At 42.3% G+C, this 19804-nt stretch overlaps 1 protein-coding gene across 1 annotated transcript in view; it reads right to left on the bottom strand.

Annotated features, from left to right (window-relative positions):
- PLCL2 (phospholipase C like 2) overlaps window positions 1-19804 on the bottom strand; it is a 272326-nt gene that overhangs the window by 9625 nt on the left and 242897 nt on the right. Inside the window, exon 6 of the mRNA XM_073630198.1 lies at window positions 12881-12990. Coding sequence (XP_073486299.1) covers window positions 12881-12990 — 110 coding nt within the window. The remainder of the gene's footprint in view (window positions 1-12880; window positions 12991-19804) is intronic.

Below are 19804 nucleotides of genomic sequence, written 5' to 3'. Positions count from 1 at the left end.
GGGGCCCTGTGGTTTCAAACAGCAGCCCTGAGTATAATGCCCCGTACACACGGTCGGAATTTGTTCAGACATTCCGACAACAAAATCCTAGGATTTTTTCCGACGGATGTTGGCTCAAACTTGTCTTGCATACACACGGTCACACAAAGTTGTCGGAAAATCCGATCATTCTAAACGCGGTGACGTAAAACACGTACGTCGGGACTATAAACGGGGCAGTGGCCAATAGCTTTCATCTCTTTATTTATTCTGAGCATGCGTGGCACTTTTTCCGTCGGATTTGTGTACACACGATCGGAATTTCCGACAACGGATTTTGTTGTCGGAAAATTTTATATCCTGCTCTCAAACTTTGTGTGTCGGAAAATCCGATGGAAAATGTGTGATGGAGCCTACACACGGTCGGAATTTCCGACAACAAGGTCCTATCACACATTTTCCGTCGGAAAATCCGACCGTGTGTACGGGGCATTAGACTGAATTCCTGTGTCCTGTGATGTACAATTAAGAAATATATTTATTTTTTGTTGTGGTTGTGTTTGTGTAGCCACTGCATCTCCACAGACTTGAATTGGCTGCCTGTACACAGCACCTGGAAGCTGAGGCCTAATCAAGGGCCACAGGTACCAGCATGAACAAGACCTAAGCTTTTTCTTTCCTTGCTTACTCCCACCTTTCCTTCTCTCGATGCTGTACAAGAATTGGAGAGATGTAATTGGTCTTTAAACAATAATTACAGTATTACTGCTGCACAGTGTGACACGGGGTTCTGCTAAAGAAATGTAGAGGGAAGCTATATAGTGACCTCCATGCACTTATTGTCTGCCATGTCAAATGACACATTGGAGACTCCTTATGGTATCTGCTGTATGTTTTTATGTTGGCTAGTTAGGATGCCTCAGTTCTAATTAAACCAGAAGAACAGACACGTTTTAATTCAAAGCAGACACAGTGAAAGACCTTACTGAGGCATATAATTGACATTTCACTCTACACTGGGACCCTGCAAGGTTCAGACAGCTATTCTTGTTTTCTTGCTCTCTCATGAATTATGCCACTGTTACTGCTATTTGCGGGAACAAAAAATACAAAGAAATGCTGTAGGAATTCTAAGAAAGTAATAACAATGCAATTGATTATGGCAGGCTGCAGGAAGTAGCGGCACCAATATGGGATACATTATCCAGAATACCTGGGAGTTGCAGCTTTCTTTACATCTCTTTGTAATGCAGGGCATTGTAGTGTCAATTTACAAAGCTGCTCATTATTTACCATGTTATTATCTTCTCATCGGATGGAAAAATGTAATTGAAATTCAAAAATGTAAATGTAAAATTCACAAAAATATATATTTAAACGGTTGTGAAATCTTCATTTGTTTGCATGAAATTAACATTTAAAGTGGTAGTAAACTACAACAATAAAAATAAAAAATGTTGGCCCCTGGGCGGTTTAAGGCCCGATTCACACCTATGCATTTTTAGTGCTTTTTGCATTTTGCACATTTACACAACAGAACGTGTTCCATAGGAAACCATGGTGAATGGACTGTATGGCAAATCTGCAAAAAGCGCTAAAAATGCATAAGTGTGAATCAGGCCTAAGGCCCCTTTCACACTGGGGCGGTAGGGGGCGTCGGCGGTAAAACAGCGCTATTTTTAGCGCTGTTTTACCGCGGTATTCGGCCACTAACGGTGCGTGTTTAACCCCCCCGCTGGTGGCCGAAAAAGGGTTAAAACCCCTCGTATAGCGCGGCTATAGCCGCGGTATTACCGTGGTATAGCCGCGCTGTCCCATTGATTTCAATGGGCAGGAGCGGTTTAGGAGCGGTGAATACACCGCTCCTTCACCGCTCCAAAGATGCGGCTTGCAGGAGATTTTTTCTTCTCCTGCCAGCGCACCGCTTCAGTGTGAAAGCCCTCGGGCTTTCACACTGAACAAACAGCGGAGGCTGTTTAGGGGCAGTTTGCAGGCGCTATTTTTAGCGCAATAACGTCTGCAAACCGCCCCAGTGTGAAAGGGGCCTTAGGCTAAGTTCACACATGTTCAGTGCGAATTTCCCCTCAGTTTTCAGCTCGGGTATGGTTAAGATGTAAATTTTTGGAGCTGGCTGCCACCGGTGCCTTTAACCACTTGCCAACCGCCTTCCGCATATAAACTGCGGTAAGGTGGCTCGGCTGCGCAAAATTACATACCTGTACGTCGGTCTGTGCATGTGGCACTGTGGGTGCGCACGCGCAACGCAGGGGGCTGCGTGTGGGTCCGGCGGACTCGATGTCCACCGGCCACCCACGTTCGTGGTGATGAGAGGCAGGATGGGGATCTGTCAAGGCGGATCCCCGTTCTGACAGGGGAGGAGAGAGAAATCAGCTGTTCCTAGTGACACAGCAAACTCTCCTTACTCCCAGTCAGTCCGTCCCCCTGACAGTTAGAAAACACCTCCCCAGGGAACACTTAACCCCTTGATCGAACCCCAAGTGTTACCTCCTACCTGCCAGTGCCAGTTATTCAGGGATCAGTGCATTTTTATAGCACTGATAGCTGTCTTGGTGTCACTGGTCACCAAAATGTGTCACTTAGGGTCAGATTTGTCCGCCACAATGTCGCAGACCAGCTAAAAATTGCTGATCCCCGTAATTACTAGTAAAAACAATAAAAAAAAAAAAAAAAAATCCCTAAATCTAGCCCCTATTTTGTAGACACTGTAACTTTTGCACAAACCAATGAATATACACTTATTGATTTTCTTTACCATTCAACAGTTTATTGGCCTAAACTGATGAATACATATATATATATATATATATATATATATATATATATATATATTTATTTTTGGATATGTATTATAGCGGAAAGTAAAAAATATTTTTTTTTTCAAAATTGTCAGTCTGTTTTTGTTTATAACGCAAAAAATAAAAACTGCAGAGGTGATCAAATACCACCAAAAGAAAGCTCTATTTGTGGAAAGGAAAGGACATTCATTTTGTTTTGGTATAACATCGCACAACCGTGCAATTGTCAGTTGCGCGCAGTGCCGTATCACAAAAAATGGCCTGCTCATTAAGGGGGTAAATCCTTCTGGAGCTGAAGTGGTGAACATTAGCTGGTTGCTAAGAAGCGGGCTGGGAAGCCGCAGCTGAACGTTAAAAAAACATTGCCGGCAATAAAAGAATTGTGAAAAAAACATCCATACCAGGCCCTTTCGGGTTTAGTAATGATTTTAAGGCAAACCCCACACAAAAAAAAAAAAAAACAAACAAACAAAAAAAAAAAGGCCTGCCCCAACCCCTCGCCCACAAAATCCATACCAGGCCCTTATCTGAGCATGCAACCTGGCTGGCCAGTAAAGGGCGGGAGGGGAGACAAGCGATCGTCCTCCCCTCTGAACCATACCAGGCCACATGTTGATGTGGACAAGAACCTCTTCCCTACAGCCCTGGCTGGTGGTTGTGGGGGGTCTGCGGGTAGGGCGATTATCAGAATCTAGAAGCCCCCTTTAACAAGGGGACCCCCAGATCACACCCCCCATGCAAAAGAGCAGGGGTGCATTGTACTCCTACTCTATCACCAAAAAAGAGTCAAAAAGAAAAAAAAAAAAAAAAAAAAAAAAAGTTTTTGACAATTCCTTTTCTTTATTAAAGAAAAGAAAAACAATGTCCCCTGGTGTAGATCCATCTTCAATCATGACGCCCGCCGGCACCGCGGACCCGAAAAAAGAAAAGAAAAAGCTAGGCTCCCGCCGTCTGACAGTTCATAAATATCTAAGGGGTGACCTTGCTCCATGTTGTCAGCAACCCAGCATGCACAGGTTGAGGACATCACAAGGTGGCCCCTTCGATATTTAAGAACTGTCAGATGGTGGGGGCCTTCATCGTCAGCGGAGATTTTTTTTTTCTTTTTTCGAGTAGGTGTTGGGCATCATTGATGATGGATCTACATTGGGAGACATTGTTTTTGTTTTTTTTAATAAAGGAATTGTAAAAAACGGTCTATTTTTATTTATTTTTGACACTTTTTTGGGTGAATGAGTAGGGGGGGGGCTTGCTCGCTTACCCCCCCTTTTTCCTTTACTGGCCAGCCAAACTGCATGCTCGGATAAGGGCCTGGTATGGATTCTGGGGGGGGGGGAATGCACGTCATTTAAAAAAAAAAAAAAAATTGGCACGGGGGTTCCTTTCAGAGTCCATACCAGTCCTAAGGTAGTGATGACCTGACTTGGAGGAAACTTCCTTTAAAGTCTATGGGCACAAGTTGGATAGAAGTCGCCTTGAAGTAGTGCAGAAACCTTTTCTAAAGTCAGAGCGACTTCAGTAGTGCTAATTAAGACAGTCCTATCCCAAGTCACGGCAGTGTGAACCGAGCCTAAAATGTCACTCTCTTTTACAGAAATCTTCTGTTTTTTCCCATCTGAAAGAGGATTGCAGATCTTGTGTGTCCATATCCCCCTGGGCAATGGTTCCTTCTGCCGATTCCCAATCACTACAGGACACAGTAGTGACGTGGAGGGAAGCAGGAGGAAACACTTAACACAGAGGTGAAACCTCCAATAATAATTTTTTTTACGCTTCAGTGCTGCAGTGTTATCTGCGATCTTTAACCCTCATATAAAGCGGATGGCAAAAGTCAAAGAAAGCTCCACCAAGCTCCTTCATGACTTGGATGTGCACTGTCACATAACACTGAAAATGACTAATTCACTGTGCCCTGCTGTTATATCTTACAGTAGGTCTGTACTTTGAGAAGTCTGTATTGAGGTTGGGGACAAGTCTGTACTGAGAAGTATTTGGTGGGTTGGTCTCTGCTGGGGGTGATTGGGGGAGAGAGCTCTGTATTGGCAGTGGGATCTTGGAGGGAGAAATCTGTACTAGGGGTAATTTGGAGGAACCCACCATCTGTACAGGGAGGGATTTGGGGAGAGAAAGCTGTTCAATGGGAGAGATTTGGGGGCGGGAATCTCTACAGGGTGGGATTTGCACTGCCCACCCCTGCACTCTGTGCGTTACTAAGTCCTGAACCTTGCAATTTGTGCCTTATGCACTCCTGACCCCTGCGCTCTGTGCATTACACACTCCTGATATCTGCACTCAGTTGTTACATTCTCTTGATCTATGCACTCTGCAATACATACTCCTGATCCCTGCACTCTGACCCATGTACTCTTGACTTGCACACAGTGCCCAAGGCATTTTGTCTTTGTATTGTTTCAATATTTGCCTCTTGGTTACAAATGGGGGTGTGGTTAAATGTAGGCACGGTCAGTAGGTTGTCCCTGGATTTCATTTAGAAAATCTGGTAACCTTATATTACAATGTTCTTTACAACTCTGCCCAAGACTACATTGCGAGCAACCTCTATATAATACCTCCAGATAGAAAAGATCATATACCGAAATCTATATAACTGTAGCCTAATTCACTTATCTTAGAAATCGGAGTGAAAAATATACCCCCTGGAGCACTTTGCAACCTGACCATTATCAGTCTACATTCACCTGCACAAGCTACAATTCACTAAAATTAGAAGACTTTAAAGGAAAAAAAATAAATTACTGGTCGAAAAAGAAGCCATAATCCAAAAAACAGATATTATCAACAAACAGATCAGTATGTTCTGTATTTTCCATCCATTTTATTTGGTTTTATTCAAATGGCTGAACTTTATCAGTAATCTACAACGGGATCAGATAGAGTTCACTGCTCAACCACATTAAAAAAAAAAAATTATGTTGACAGCACATGCTAATATTTAAAATTTTTCTCAATACCTTTGTTAAACCTTTCCACTGTCCTACCTCCTCCTTCCCTGCCTAGGTGATGTCTGCGTATTCTGGACAGGCCTGCAGCCTCCTAGGTTATCCACGTCATGTAACCCAAAGAGCTGCGGGCATTAACTCCAAACTATTGCGAGATTTACCCGTTCTTGATTTAGCTTGTGTACTTGTTACCTTAGTGTCATAATGTGAGTATTCATGGATGTTGCCATGGTATTGACAATGTCAGTGGATGTGCATCTAATGAGGCTAAATCTCGGAGCATGCATTTGCTGCTAGATCTCGGAGCACGCATGTGCAGCTAAATCTCAGAGCATGCATGTGCATCTAGATCTCGGAGCACGCAATTTATGCTAGATCTCGGAGCATACAAGTGCAGCTAGATCACGGAGCACGCATGTGCAGCTAGATCACGGAGCATGTATGTGCAGCTAGATCACGGAGCATGCATGTGCAGCTAGATCACGGAGCATGCATGTGCAGCTAGATCACGGAGCATGCATGTGCAGCTCAATCAAGGAGCATGCATGTGCAGCTAAATCCCAGAGCACGCATGTGCAGCTAAATCCCAGAGCACGCATGTGTAGCTAAATCTCGGAGCACGCATGTGCAGCTAGATCTCAGGGCACGCATGTGCAGCTAGATCTAAGAGCACGCATGTGCAGCTAGATCTCAGAGCACGCATGTGCAGCTAGATCTCGGGGCATGCATGTGCAGCTAGATCTCGGAGCACGCATGTGCAGCTAGATCTCAGAGTATGCATGTGCAGGATCTACTGCTACATAATCAGGGGGACAGCTGTCAAAGGGCAGAAAAACTGGCTCACAATATTCCCAATACAGGATTGAAAATGTCGTCAGGGAAGAAGCAAGGCAGGAGATAAACTTCAGCTGCAAGCAAAATATGATGTCTGTACTGTGCTGGCAGATCTTCATTATCAGTTGTAAGATAGATATAACGATTCAACATTTAATATTCCTGATATGTGCCTGCTATACCATGTACTTGTATGAAAAAGTATAATTTTCTCTTTGTATGGCTTCCTTTGTGTGAAATACTTGGTGCTCCTGTCTGTCACTCTACTTTCCTATTAAAAACTGACCACACTAAGCAGGAGAACACAGCGTCGTCCGTTTTCTAGCTGTGCAGGGAACTCAGGCTGCTCTTCACCAATGATCAGACTTGTGCTGGTACACCCTCCCCCCTCCTCCACAGCCATTCACTGAGGAGATCAGTGTATTGCTGTTTTTCCTCCCCCACCTCTCTGAACTTCCTGCCTTTCATTTCTATTTTAAACAATATGAGGGTTCACATATACTTTACATACTGTTTGTCCTAACTATGGGTTAAAGATCTCAGGGCAGGCATGGTGCATGGTATGTTAGTGCACTAATCTCAGGCTGCCCCAACTTAACTTGTGTGAATAGGAACACATAGCAAACATATAGTGGGCATGTCTTAAATTTTACTGCAAAAGCAGAACTACACTTTTAGGAGATTGTCAAATTAACTACTTGCCCACTGGGCACTTAAACCCCCTTCCTAACCAGACTAATTTTCAGCTTTCAGTGCTCTCACATTTTGAATGACATATACTCAGTCATGCAACACTGTACCCATATGACATTTTTGTCCATATTTTTAAACAAATAGAGCTTTCTTTTGGTGGTATTTAATCACTGCTGTTTTTTTCATGTTTTGCGCTTTAAAGGACATTTTGTAAAAAAAGCATTTTTCTTAATTTCTGTTATAAAATTTAGCAAATTAATACATTTTCTTCATAAATGTTGGCCAAAATTTATACTGCTACATATCTTTGGTAAAAATAACCCAAATAAGTGGATATTATTTGGTCTTTGTGAAAGGTATAGAGTCTACAAACTATGGTGCCAATCATTGAAAATTGATCACACCTGATGTACTGAAGGCCTATCTCATTTCTTGAGACCCTGACAAGCCAGGAAAGTACAAATACCCCCCAAATGACACCTTTTTAGAAAGTAGACAGTCCAAGGTATTTAGTAAGAGGCATGGTGAGTTTTTTGAAGTTGTAAGTTTTTTGCACAATTCTTTGCAAAATTAAGATTTTTTTTCTTTTTTTTTCCCACAAAATTGTCACATTAACAGGTTATTTCTCACACACAGCATATGCATACCACAAATTACAACCTAAAATACATTCTACTACTCCTCCTGAGTATGGTGATACCACATGTGTGAGACTTTTACACAGCCTGGCCCTGGCCACATAGAGAGGCCCAACATGCAGGGAGCACCATCAGGTGTTCTAGGGACATAAATTACACATATAATTTCTAGACTACCGCTTTCACTTTTGAAGGTCCTGGAGCACCAGGGCAATGGAACGCCCAAAAAATGACCTAATTTTGTAAAGTAAATACCCCAACGCATATTCTATGAGGCATAATGAGTCCTTTGAACATGTAATTTTTCCCCACAAGTTTTTGGAAAATGTGTAAAAAAAATGAAAACCCATTTTTTTTTTACACAAAGCTGTCCATTTATAAGATATTTCTAACACATAGCATGTACATAGCAAAATTACACCCCAAAATATATTCTGCTACTCCTCCGGAGTATGGCAATACCACACGTGTGAGACTTTTACACAGCCTGGCCACAGAGGCCCAACATGCAGGGAGCACCATCAGGTGTTCTAGGGACATAAATTTAAAATCTAATTTGACTACCTATTACACTTTTGTGAGGCATTGATGGGCACTGTAGTAGCATGGATGTGGCACGGATGAGCACTGATATGGCACGGATGAGAACTGATGTGGCACAGATGAGCACTGATGAGGCACGGATGTGGCATGGATGAGAACTGATGTGGCATGGATGAGCACTGATGTGGCACGGATGAGCACTGATGTGGCACGGATGAGCACTGATGTGGCACGGATGAGCACTGATGTGCCATGGATGTGCACTGATGTGCCATGGATGAGCACTGATGTAGCATGGATGAGCACTGATGTGGCACAGATGTGGCATGGATGATCACTAAGGTGGCACTGATGAGCACTGATGTGGCACGGATGATCACGGATGAGCACTGATGTGGCACGGATGTGGCACGGATGATCACTGATGTGGTACGGATGATCACTGATGTGGCACGGATAACCACTGATGTGACACAGATGTGGTACAGATGTGGCACCAATGAGCACTGATGTGGCATGGATGTGGCATGGATGTTGCACAGATGATCACTGATGTGGCAAGGATATGGCATGGATGTTGCATGGATGATCACTTGTGGCATGGATGTGGCACGGACGATCACTGATGTGGCATAGATGTGTCACGGATGATTACTCGTGTGGCACAGATGATCACTGATGTGACACGGATTTGGCACAGATGTGGCACGATGATCACCGATATGGCACGGATGATCACTGATGTGGCATGGATGAGCCAGGGATGGAGCATGGATGAGCATGAATGAGGATGGATGAGTCAGGGATGGAGCATGGATGAGCATGAATGTGGAAGGATGAGTCAGTGACAGAGCATGAATGTGGATGGATGAGCCAAGAATGGAGCATAAATGAAAATGGATGAGCCAGGGATGGAGCATGAGTGAGGATGGATGAGCCAAGAATGGAGCATGAATGTGGATGGATGAGCCAGGGATGAAGCATGAATGAGGATGGATGAGCCATGTCACTGGAGTGATCGGTGGTAAAGGGCCGCTGTCATTGGCCCTTTACCCCAATCCGTGACACCCCGGGTCTGGGAGACCCGATGATCATGGACATTCCCGGGGGCGCAATTCTGGGATGACATTATAGTACGACCTGCCAGAATGATCCGACCGCGCTGTAGCCGTCTTTCGGATATGGCCCGGTAAGCAAGCGGTTAAAGTGGAACTTTATGCTGACCAATTAAAACTGTCAGACAAGCAGGATTTTTAATGCAGAAGAGACATGCTTTGCCTCTTCTGCATTAAAACTACTTATGTGCCAGTCCGTCCTTGTGCAGTGAGCCACACACACGCAGCAAACTGTACAAATTCGGCAATACTGAATCTGACTGAACTCCCGCACATGCGCGGGAATGATGTCATCCCTGCCTGGCCATTGTGACCCGGAAGTCAGCCGCCCGAAGAGGTCGGCAACTGAACTCTGCACTCTGTACATATTGCACTTCTGAAACCTGTACTCTGTGCAAAGCATACTCCTGAGACCTGTCTCCCTTTAGGCTGATATCCCCCAGGACTGTAGCAGCTAGTGTTTCAAAACTGCCACCCAGCTTCCCACAGAACTCCTCTTACAGCACAGTATGTTGCATGCAGGTGGCTTCGAGTGTGGGCGGCGTTGAGCGGCCACAAATGGGAGGGGGAGTGTTGGATTGGACAAGCAGTGGAGTGAGGGAGGGGCTAGGAGGACAGTGGATACAGCCCGACTCCCATGCAAGCTGGCTTTCCCCGCTCTCACTTTGTCACTACGACAGGCTGCCAGTGGCTGTGGAAGGCTGGATTTAGAGAGGTATAGCCACTCTCCACACTGTCCAAGTCAGTCATGGTGTCTGGGGGAGAAGACAATCCTCCAAAAGCTGCACACACAGACTGTGCCTCCTGCTTCTCCGACTCTTGTTTATCCTTATTCCCACCCCCCTCTCATCCTCTGGCTTGCTACCCTGCAGTCCACAATAGAGCTCCAATCTGCTCGGCGTGGCGGGGTGTGTAATAACAGCGAGTGGTGCGACGGGGTCACTGTGTCAGCAAGGTGGCAGGATTTTTCTGCCGCCCCCCCCCCCCCCCCCTTATCTTGGAGCCCTAAGGTGGCTGCCTATGCCACCTTATGGTGGCGTTGGCCCTGGCCTCAGCAAAGCCAAATTTTAGGAGGGAAATCTTCTTGGGAGTAATGGGAAAACTTTACTTTTCCAATTAGCCCTTGTAAGAAACATATTTCACAAAATAAACAAATGCAGCGTGTTTGCTACATGAACTCTTGATGGAGCTCCAATTAGTAGAGAAGGAACAAGGACACCAGCCCAACCTCCCTAGCCGGTAACGATTGTGGACTGCGACTTACTTTATATATATATATATATATGCCTGGATCTATTTATTTAATGTAAGTGGATCTGTTTTTAAACTTTTTTTTTTTTTTTTACAATAAGCATAGTGGTATGCAATACTGTATATAATATTTCCTGTGTTCCTATGAGTATGCCTGAGTCCCAGAAAGGAAAAAGATATTTGCGGAATGAGATCTTTGAAACCCAGTTTCCTAAAGTGATACTATACCTCTGATGTGATGTACTGGTAACTGCAGGAAGAGGTCTACTGAGCTTGACTTTTTAAAGTGATATTAGACCTCTTAATTCGTTGATTGGTCCAGTGGAGGTGAGGGCACAGCCATTGGTGCACAAGCGTATGTTTGAAAATCTTTACAAGCGTGCCGATCCATTATTTGTATGGTGGTTATCACTTATGGACAGCATATACACACATTCATTCACACATCCATTGTGTGATTCATGTTGAAATTACTAGGATAAATCACTGGACTTTTCACATTATATATTGAGAGGACAATTATTGACTGTGAATACAGGTTCTATATATAGATGTGTTTGGTAATAAGATATTTGCATTTACCAGACAGGAAGTGGAGATCTTTTTTAATTCAACCCTCAATCTGCCACAATGAATGGGTTTACCAAACCACCTCTAACTCCTACATAGCATGTTGCTGGCTACTATAACACCTATGAAGAGCATCTAGGTGGTGTGCTAGTAGTATAATCCAGGGGTGCGGGAATCTAGAGCAGGGGTTCTCAACATTTTGAAGAGCGAGGGCCACTTAAGCGACTTGGTAACTGGTCGTGGGCCACAATGAGTGGAGTGGGCAGATGCATATGCAGAGCGGACAAAGCCCGCTCTACTCTATGGGCCCTCCGATCGAATCTGCCCAGATAGAAGGGGACAGATTCCCCCCTTCTGTTTTTTTTTAGCAGATCGGATTGGAGGTAGGTGGGGGTAAATGGCCACAAGTCCGTTTACATCTGTGGCTCCAAAGAGGTGAACGGGGGTCTGATTGGGTCGGACCGATCGTGTCAAAGGGGCCTAAGGCTGCTTTCACACTGATGTCCTGTGGTTTACCCACGCCAAGGGTGCAGCGCAGTGCACCTGTGGCTTTCCTGCGGGTTAGCTGAACTTTGCCATAGACTTCTATCATATCCTGCAGGTGCGGTCCACTTTCTGAATGTGTACCAAACCCGCAGGTAATAACAGAAGTCTATGGCTCAGTGCAGGTAATCCGCAGGTGCACTTCAGTTTGAAAGTAGCCCAGTAACCATGGCAGAACAGATATGCCCATATGCTGTACACACTGTGATTTTAGTAATAAACTTACCTTTAACAGTCTGACATTCAAGGTATCGCCAGCTGTTGCTGTCCCAGGCAGAGTGCATCTGGTATAACTTCACCTGTGACAGGAGCTGACGCTATACAGGAAGCATCGGCTTATGCGGCTCTGCTCTGCAGCCGCTAGCTTCCTCTACTCCCAGATTCAATAACAACCCTGATGCTCTGGGACGGTGGGTCAGCAACCCACCATCTTGGATTGCCAACTATCCATCCTAGAGCAGGAGGTCACGGGCCACATCAGAGGGCTCCGTGGGCCACATGGGTGGCAAATTGTGCAAACCCACCAAGAACTGCCTAAATACTAGTACATAGATCTTCAGGACTGTTACTTTGCTTCTGTTTCTAATATAAACGTATTAGCTTTAAAGTTTGTTAAGGTTATTTTACTTCCATAACTAAAACACAGAAATAGACGTTAACCAGCAGCACAAAAAAGCTAATAAATAATTTTTAATAACATAATATTTTGTATTCTCTGCGCAGCAGTGGGAAGCATTTACATTTCATATTAAGTGTTTGCCAGAACTCTTTTTTGATTACAAGAATGAAGTAGGCCAGAAGGAATGGAACAGAGTAGTAATCCATCCAATGATGAACACAGCTCAGGACCATATGGTTAGTCTGGGATGAAATGTGCAGGGAATACAGTTGTGATTCAAACAAGAATGATGTGGCAGATTTACAAGCTGATATCTTACCTTTAGTATAGTAATGTTCCATGTAAAGCTCTCCACAGCCTTAAACATTTTCCTTTCTTTCAAACCTTCTTTAGCCCCGATGGAGTTGAGATTCTCGTGGAATTCCATGGCTGTAAAAAGTTACAATTTATATGAGAAAATGGTCGTTTTTCATGTGTCATTTCTGTAATCCCTGTAGCTTTTCTCCCTCTTTTTTCAAGAAGTCATCCTCTTATCTAATCTGAACTTCATTAGGAAATAGAGAAGATTCAAAGTATTAAGAGGAAAGCAGATTGCAGAAAAGATTTTGAAACAGAAAAACTAAAAACCTAGATTGTATTTATCACATTTTCCAAAGGGGAAAAAAATATTATAAGTTATAATGACAAAGAAATGTAGAACAAAAAAAAAAAAAGGGATTTTTATTTTTTTAATCGGAAACTACCCGCCCAACATGCCATTACGTGGGCTCCAGCTCTTCTCTTGGATTGCCTATTTTACATTACATAAAAAGCGGCACGTGGACTAATACTTCATGGTCCCTTTCCTTATGCTGCTTTTGCTGTAATATAAATTCAGTTAAATACAGTCATTTTAAATACAGTTAAAACTCAGAAGCTCTTGGGGTCAGAGCTTCTGAGCTGTCCGGTTCAGACCTTGCCATCACTCTATAACACTGGCTGCAACATGGGAAGGAGAGGGTTCTGCCTTCAAAATTACCATCTGTTCACCTCAGTGTTCTAATAAAAAAAGCTGCAGGCTTTGCATCCATTTACATCTGTAAGTGACTGAATATATTTCACCAACGATTAAACTCTTACTGTAAAAAAAAAAAGAAAAAATCTGCAATATGGCTTCAAGCATATGCATACATATGGACAAAGCAGAAAGCCAAGCAAATGAACAGGGAATGGGAATTCAGGAAATTATTTACTGGAATAAAAAGTACAGTTGCAAGCAAGAGAAGTTTTTAAGAAGACTTTGCTTGCAAGTGTTGTTTTTGAAACCGAATGGGCTTTGTAACTATTTTATATGATGTATACTTTTTATGGAAGTTTTTCCTTTAAAACCTGCAAGGATGTTTTGTATGCACTGATGAGTCTCAGAATTCTGAGCATTGAACTTCATCTGAAAAAGAGATAAAACTCTTGCATGTATGAGCCAAAACTATACTACATTAATAGAATTGGTTGCAGGGAACTACAACACAGTCATGAATGCGTTCACAGAAATAAAAATAAAAACTAAAATAAATACATAACAATAAAAAGTCTTATTTGCAATACATAAGAATATTGTTCAATTCAGAATATACTAGTACTTTTGCGAATTATTAATTAAACTTGTACAACTTGTATTAATCAACACTTATACAAGTGTTGGTATCCTTTATGGTCTGTAATGCTTTTGTCCTCCAATCTGTAACAGCATGCTTGTATTTAGCAGACAAATATTTTAATGGGCTGCCCAAAGTATTCAGTGGTTGGCCTTCTCACTTCCTTTTCCATGTTTTGTGTCAGCAATTGTTGCCAGATCAGATATACAGCCTGCATGTAATATGTGGCACGTGTTTAGACAAGATCTCTAAATGTAGTGCAGATGCTAGTTGAAAAACAACTTTAATCTTTTCAACTTCAGGTCTAGAAACATTACTTTTCTATTACATTAGGAATGCACTCTTCTTTCAGGCTTATAATAATATATGTAATTATTAATAAAAAAAGACATAAGTCCCACTATAGCATTTAAATAGCGTGGTCTGCAAATATGAAAATCAGCGCCATCAAAGTAAATGTAAATCCTAACTAAACAATATTAAGTTTTCGATTTGTTTTAATAAAATATTTGTTTTTATGTTCTTTCTATCCTTTGTGGATTCTCAGTGCTGCTTATCCTCTACAGCCTTTCAGCAACGACTTCCGGTCACCTGAATGTACAACAAAATCCAGAGATGACTGCATGGCATTTCGTAAAGTGGGTTTCCTGGTGGTGAAAACAGTGGAACATGCCTGCGTAAAGTGTGCCAAAATGTGCACGTGTCTCCATCAGTAGCCTGCATGACCACCAGGAATAATTTTAGCAAAAACTGCAAATTTAAAAGTATTGAAAATGTCTTCAGACATTACAATAGCATGGTAAATTCCATCTCAGTTCAAAGGTCTTCCCTCCTCTCATCTCTTCCTCCCACCCATTCATCAATTATTAAAATAATAAATAGCTTATGAAGACTTTTTTTTTTTTTTTTTTTTATACTTGCCCAAGTCTGCTGTCTGTGTCCCTCACTGGCACCACTTCCAGAAGTGACAACCCATGGATCCAGCGATGCAGTCCATGCCCACACCAACTTTTCACCTCTTCGTCACATCATCACGTTGATTTGCATAGAAGATGACTTTTGACCCAGCATGCCATGTGACCTCAGATTTAGGTACGTAAAAAAGGGCTTTAGATTTTTTTTCTTTTATAAACTAACCCATGCATTTGTTGGGGCTATGTCTAGTGTTTAGCCTAAAAGCGTATGTGAGATTTGAGAGACCAAGTTTTCATAAACTTGAGTGATGCATTTGGGCATACATTGCCAGAATTCAGTGCGTCTCAGCACCCACGAGTCAGAGGTGTTGGTGTATAGCCGCAGCCAGTAGCCTGTATACATCAATACGAGGCTGACATACGCCGTGGCTGTACACCTGTAATTACACATCTGAATGATTACACACATACAGGAATGGATGAATGGCCCTGGGTGCTGTGCCTGAGCCCTAAGTTGATCTAGATGGTTAGGGTCTCACATCTGTAAGCCCTTGCTGACCATAGAAATCATCCTTCTCCAAGTCTTCTCTCAATCAGCTGGGTTGGATTTTTCTGGACCATCAGTTTTTCATTAAGCGAGAGATGTTCAAAAGATCAAACAAAAAGTTGTTTGACAGATGTCTGGATGCACCTTTAGTGTGCTTACTTTGTACTATAAGGCTTCTATATTCTTTAGGAAGGATTTACAAAAAATTTATCTACGGGTGCAAAAACATTGAAAGGGAACTTTCAATAACAGAAATCTGGGATATGTTCAGTTTTCCTAGTGATGGACTGTTCAGCCCACATGCAGTGTTTTTGATTTTCACTGCAACATGGGTGGGCTCTTCTGATCGCCTTTCATTATTCTCTATGAGCCAGCCCGGGGAAGGTCAAGCTGCCCTTATATGACTGGCCATTCAACAAGTTGGAAAATCTCTGTGTGTTATAACATGTTGTGTCAATGATGGGAACCCCTCGTTAACACCTCCTTGGGTAGGCTTAAAAAGCCTGATAGATATTCACACAAGCTAGGTGATTGAACTGGGTGGGTCCAGCCCTGCTTACAGCAGACCACTAATATTGTTTAATGTTGTGTCCATTTTACATTTTGAAGCTTGTTTCATGACCTTCAGTCAGTGGGCACACAAGCTGTTATCCATGTTGCAGGCAATGGTATACTGTAGCAAAATTACAGGGCAGGAAATGGTGTGGCTGCTGAAAAGACACTGCAGTCTATGGAGGGAAGAAAGTCACGCAGAATGCAGAAAATGGTGTTAGAGTTGGATTAGATTACCTAAATCTTGTTTGTTTTCAATGTTGCCTTGGCCTGATCTCCTAGTTTACAAAAAAAGGCATCAAAAAATGATTTTCTTTTTCTGACAATACAACTGCATACTCTCGGTTAACTCCTATAAAGAAGTTCAGACACACTTTAAAATAACAATACAAGTTAGAATTGTACCACTCATCCTGTATAAACCCCTATATTTTAAGCAAAACTTCAGTCAAAAACATATTTCTTGTCATCGGTAGAGTGGGGGCCTCTCTCATGTTTTTAATGCTGTGTGTCTTCTTTGGTAGAGTAAACCATAAATACTGCACAGAGCCAATTCTAAATAATTACAATAAAAATGAATAAACCCCTAGCTAAAGGTTAAAAAGATTTGTAAATGCATGTAAAATCAATATTCAAGAGATAAAATAAAGTTAATACATTTTCAAATAATTACTAATGAGAATAGAAATATAACATGCTAATAAGGTGCAAAAGGTGCTAACAACTATAAATGATCAAAATAATTATGACAAGCAGGGCCATCTTTAAGGCAGGGCAAAAGGGGCAGCTGCCCTGGGCCCTGTCATTGTTGTGGGGCCCAAAGCAACTGCCTCATACTTGCCAACTACCCCAGTTTAAATTCCCTTATCCCTTGAGGTTTTAGTCCAGTGCCGTGTCCTGATATTTCAGTTTGAAATTCTTTTACTAATGCCGCCCAGCTCTGCCCTATTGTTGTGCACAGATGACTCACCTGCAGACCCTGTGTTTACATGTACATACCGGCATTGATATGGAAATAGCGGCATTCATATGTAAATAGCAGTGGACCGGCAGCATTCATATGTGAGGCGGAATTTATGTGTATATCATGCCCCCCTGAGGTCATATCCACCATCACCTATACTGAATGCTACCCACTGGGGAGATAAAAGGGGATGCTTGAAAGTCCTGCCTACAACTGTGGTCACCATCAGCGTGTTCTGCAAAGGTAAGCAAATTAGTGTGGAGGAGGGTAGTGTGGGGTGTGCAGATGTAGGCAGAAAAGAAATTACAGTTTGGGTGCACAGGTGAGCAAGGAGGGGATGTATAGAGGTAAGGAAAGTGGGTGCAAAGATGAGCAGAGGAGACAGGTAGAGTTAAAGGGGAGGGGGATTGGAATGGAGAGGATGGGGGAGGTTTGGGGTGCAGAGGTTAGCATGGGTTTTAGGATGCAAAGGTATACTGACAGGGTGGATAAAGATATAGGTCACATGTAGGGCAGCCCATTAATTTCAATGGGCTGCTCTATGCGCTACAAATGTGGAAGAAAGTCCCAAACCCTTTTTCAAAATCACACAGTGCCAAGACACATGTCAGCAGATGCCTGAGGGTGTCATTAACAATTAATGGCACTGCTGTGTATGGGCTAAAGGGAAGAACGTTTCTGTGGTATCAGGAAAGCGATTTTGCATGTGTTCCCGACACACACAAATGCGAACGCAGGCTAAATGTCTCAGTTACATTGGTGGTCATTGTAAATCTTCTCATTACATTGGTGCTTGATGTAGAATCCTTTCATTCACACTAGTGGCCAGCGTGAATGTCGCTGTTACATTGGTGGTCATTGTAATTCCCTCTTTAAACTGGTGATTACTGTGAATGCTTCTATTACATTAGTGGTCAGTGTAAATCCCTATTACATTAATGGTCAGTGTAAACCAATATTACATTGATGGTCAGTGTTAAAACTCCTCTTTATATTGGTAGTCGGTAAAAAAAAAAAAAAAAAAAAAAAAAAATCAGCATTGCCATTGATCACACTCTCTCCTCCCCCCAGCACTGCCACTGATTCCAGAAGTCCTAGGATCCCTAGGAGTTTTCTGTCTATAAATAGGTCCCCTCACCTCCACAGTCAATGGTGTGCAGGCAGTGAGGAGATGATGTGCAGTAACCTCTAGCAACCAGTGAGCAGTATTGATGTACAGTAATCTCTATCAACCAATTAACAAGCAGAAATCATGTGCTGTAACCTCTAGCAACTAATCAGTGAGCCGTAATGTGTGATGTAACCTCTAGCAACCAGTCAGTGAGCGGTAATGATACACTGTAACCTCAGTAAACAGATTTTGAGTCTAGCTGCTATTGATTGTATGTCTCAGAGCAGGTGGAGAGCAAAACTGCATGGAGGGGGGGGGGGGACAATAAAATTTTTGCCCAGGGTCCAATCAATATTAAAGATGGCCCTGATGACAAGTGAATATTTGTGCATTTGCCGTTGTCCACAGCAAAAGTAAATATCAAGTATATGTAATAAGTGTAGCGATATTCAGTTCCAAAATCCTCAAAAGAAATAAACAAAGTATTGGTTTTGAGTGGACTGAACAGAGGACGTATAGAGTTTTCTAAAAAAAAATATTCCCTTATGATAAAAACATAAAAAGAATAACATTTAAAAAAAAAATATTCTATGGGTAATATTGAAGATTATGTATGAGCAATCTTTATTTACTATTTAAATCCATCAGGTTTAGCTCCAGGCTAATTTCCCCTTTATATCAAGTTGCTTTGCGGGAAGTGTGTCAAATGATGGACACAGCCTCTACCTTTCTGCTCTGCTCATATGGTACTGTCTGGATTTTCGGTTAAAGATAAGACCAGAATGCTTTGAAATACTAGTGTCGTGGATGCAATACATATTAAATATATATTTGTAAAATAAATATTTTATGTCAATTGTTAAAAATTATATATATATATATATATATATATATATATATATATACACACACACACACACATACATTTACACACACACACACACATATACAGTGGGGACAGAAAGTATTCAGACCCCCTTACATTTTTCACTCTTTGTTATATTGCAGCCATTTGCTAAAATCATTTAAGTTCATTTTTTTTCCCCTCATTAATGTACACACAGCACCCCATATTGACAGACAAACACAGAATTGTTGACATTTTTGCAGATTTATTAAAAAAGAAAAACTGAAATATCACATGGTCCTAAGTATTCAGACCCTTTGCTCAGTATTTATTAGAAGCACCCTTTTGATCTAATACAGCCATGAGTCTTTTTGGGAAAGATGCAACAAGTTTTTCACACCTGGATTTGGGGATTCTCTGCCATTCCTCTTTGCAGATCCTCTCCAGTTCTGTCAGGTTGGATGGTAAACGTTGGTGGACAGCCATTTTAAGGTCTCTCCAGAGATGCTCAATTGGGTTTAAGTCAGGGCTCTGGCTGGGCCATTCAAGAACACTCACGGAGTTATTATTTGTACTTTGTTATTTTAGCTCTGTGCTTAGGGTCATTGTCTTGTTGGAAGGTAAACCTTCGGCCCAGTCTGAGGTCCTGAGCACTCTGGAGAAGGTTTTCGTCC

This window comes from Aquarana catesbeiana, linkage group LG05 (genome assembly GCF_042186555.1).
Source record: "Aquarana catesbeiana isolate 2022-GZ linkage group LG05, ASM4218655v1, whole genome shotgun sequence".
Taxonomy (NCBI): domain Eukaryota; kingdom Metazoa; phylum Chordata; class Amphibia; order Anura; family Ranidae; genus Aquarana; species Aquarana catesbeiana.
This window is presented reverse-complemented; position numbering and strand designations above follow the sequence as displayed.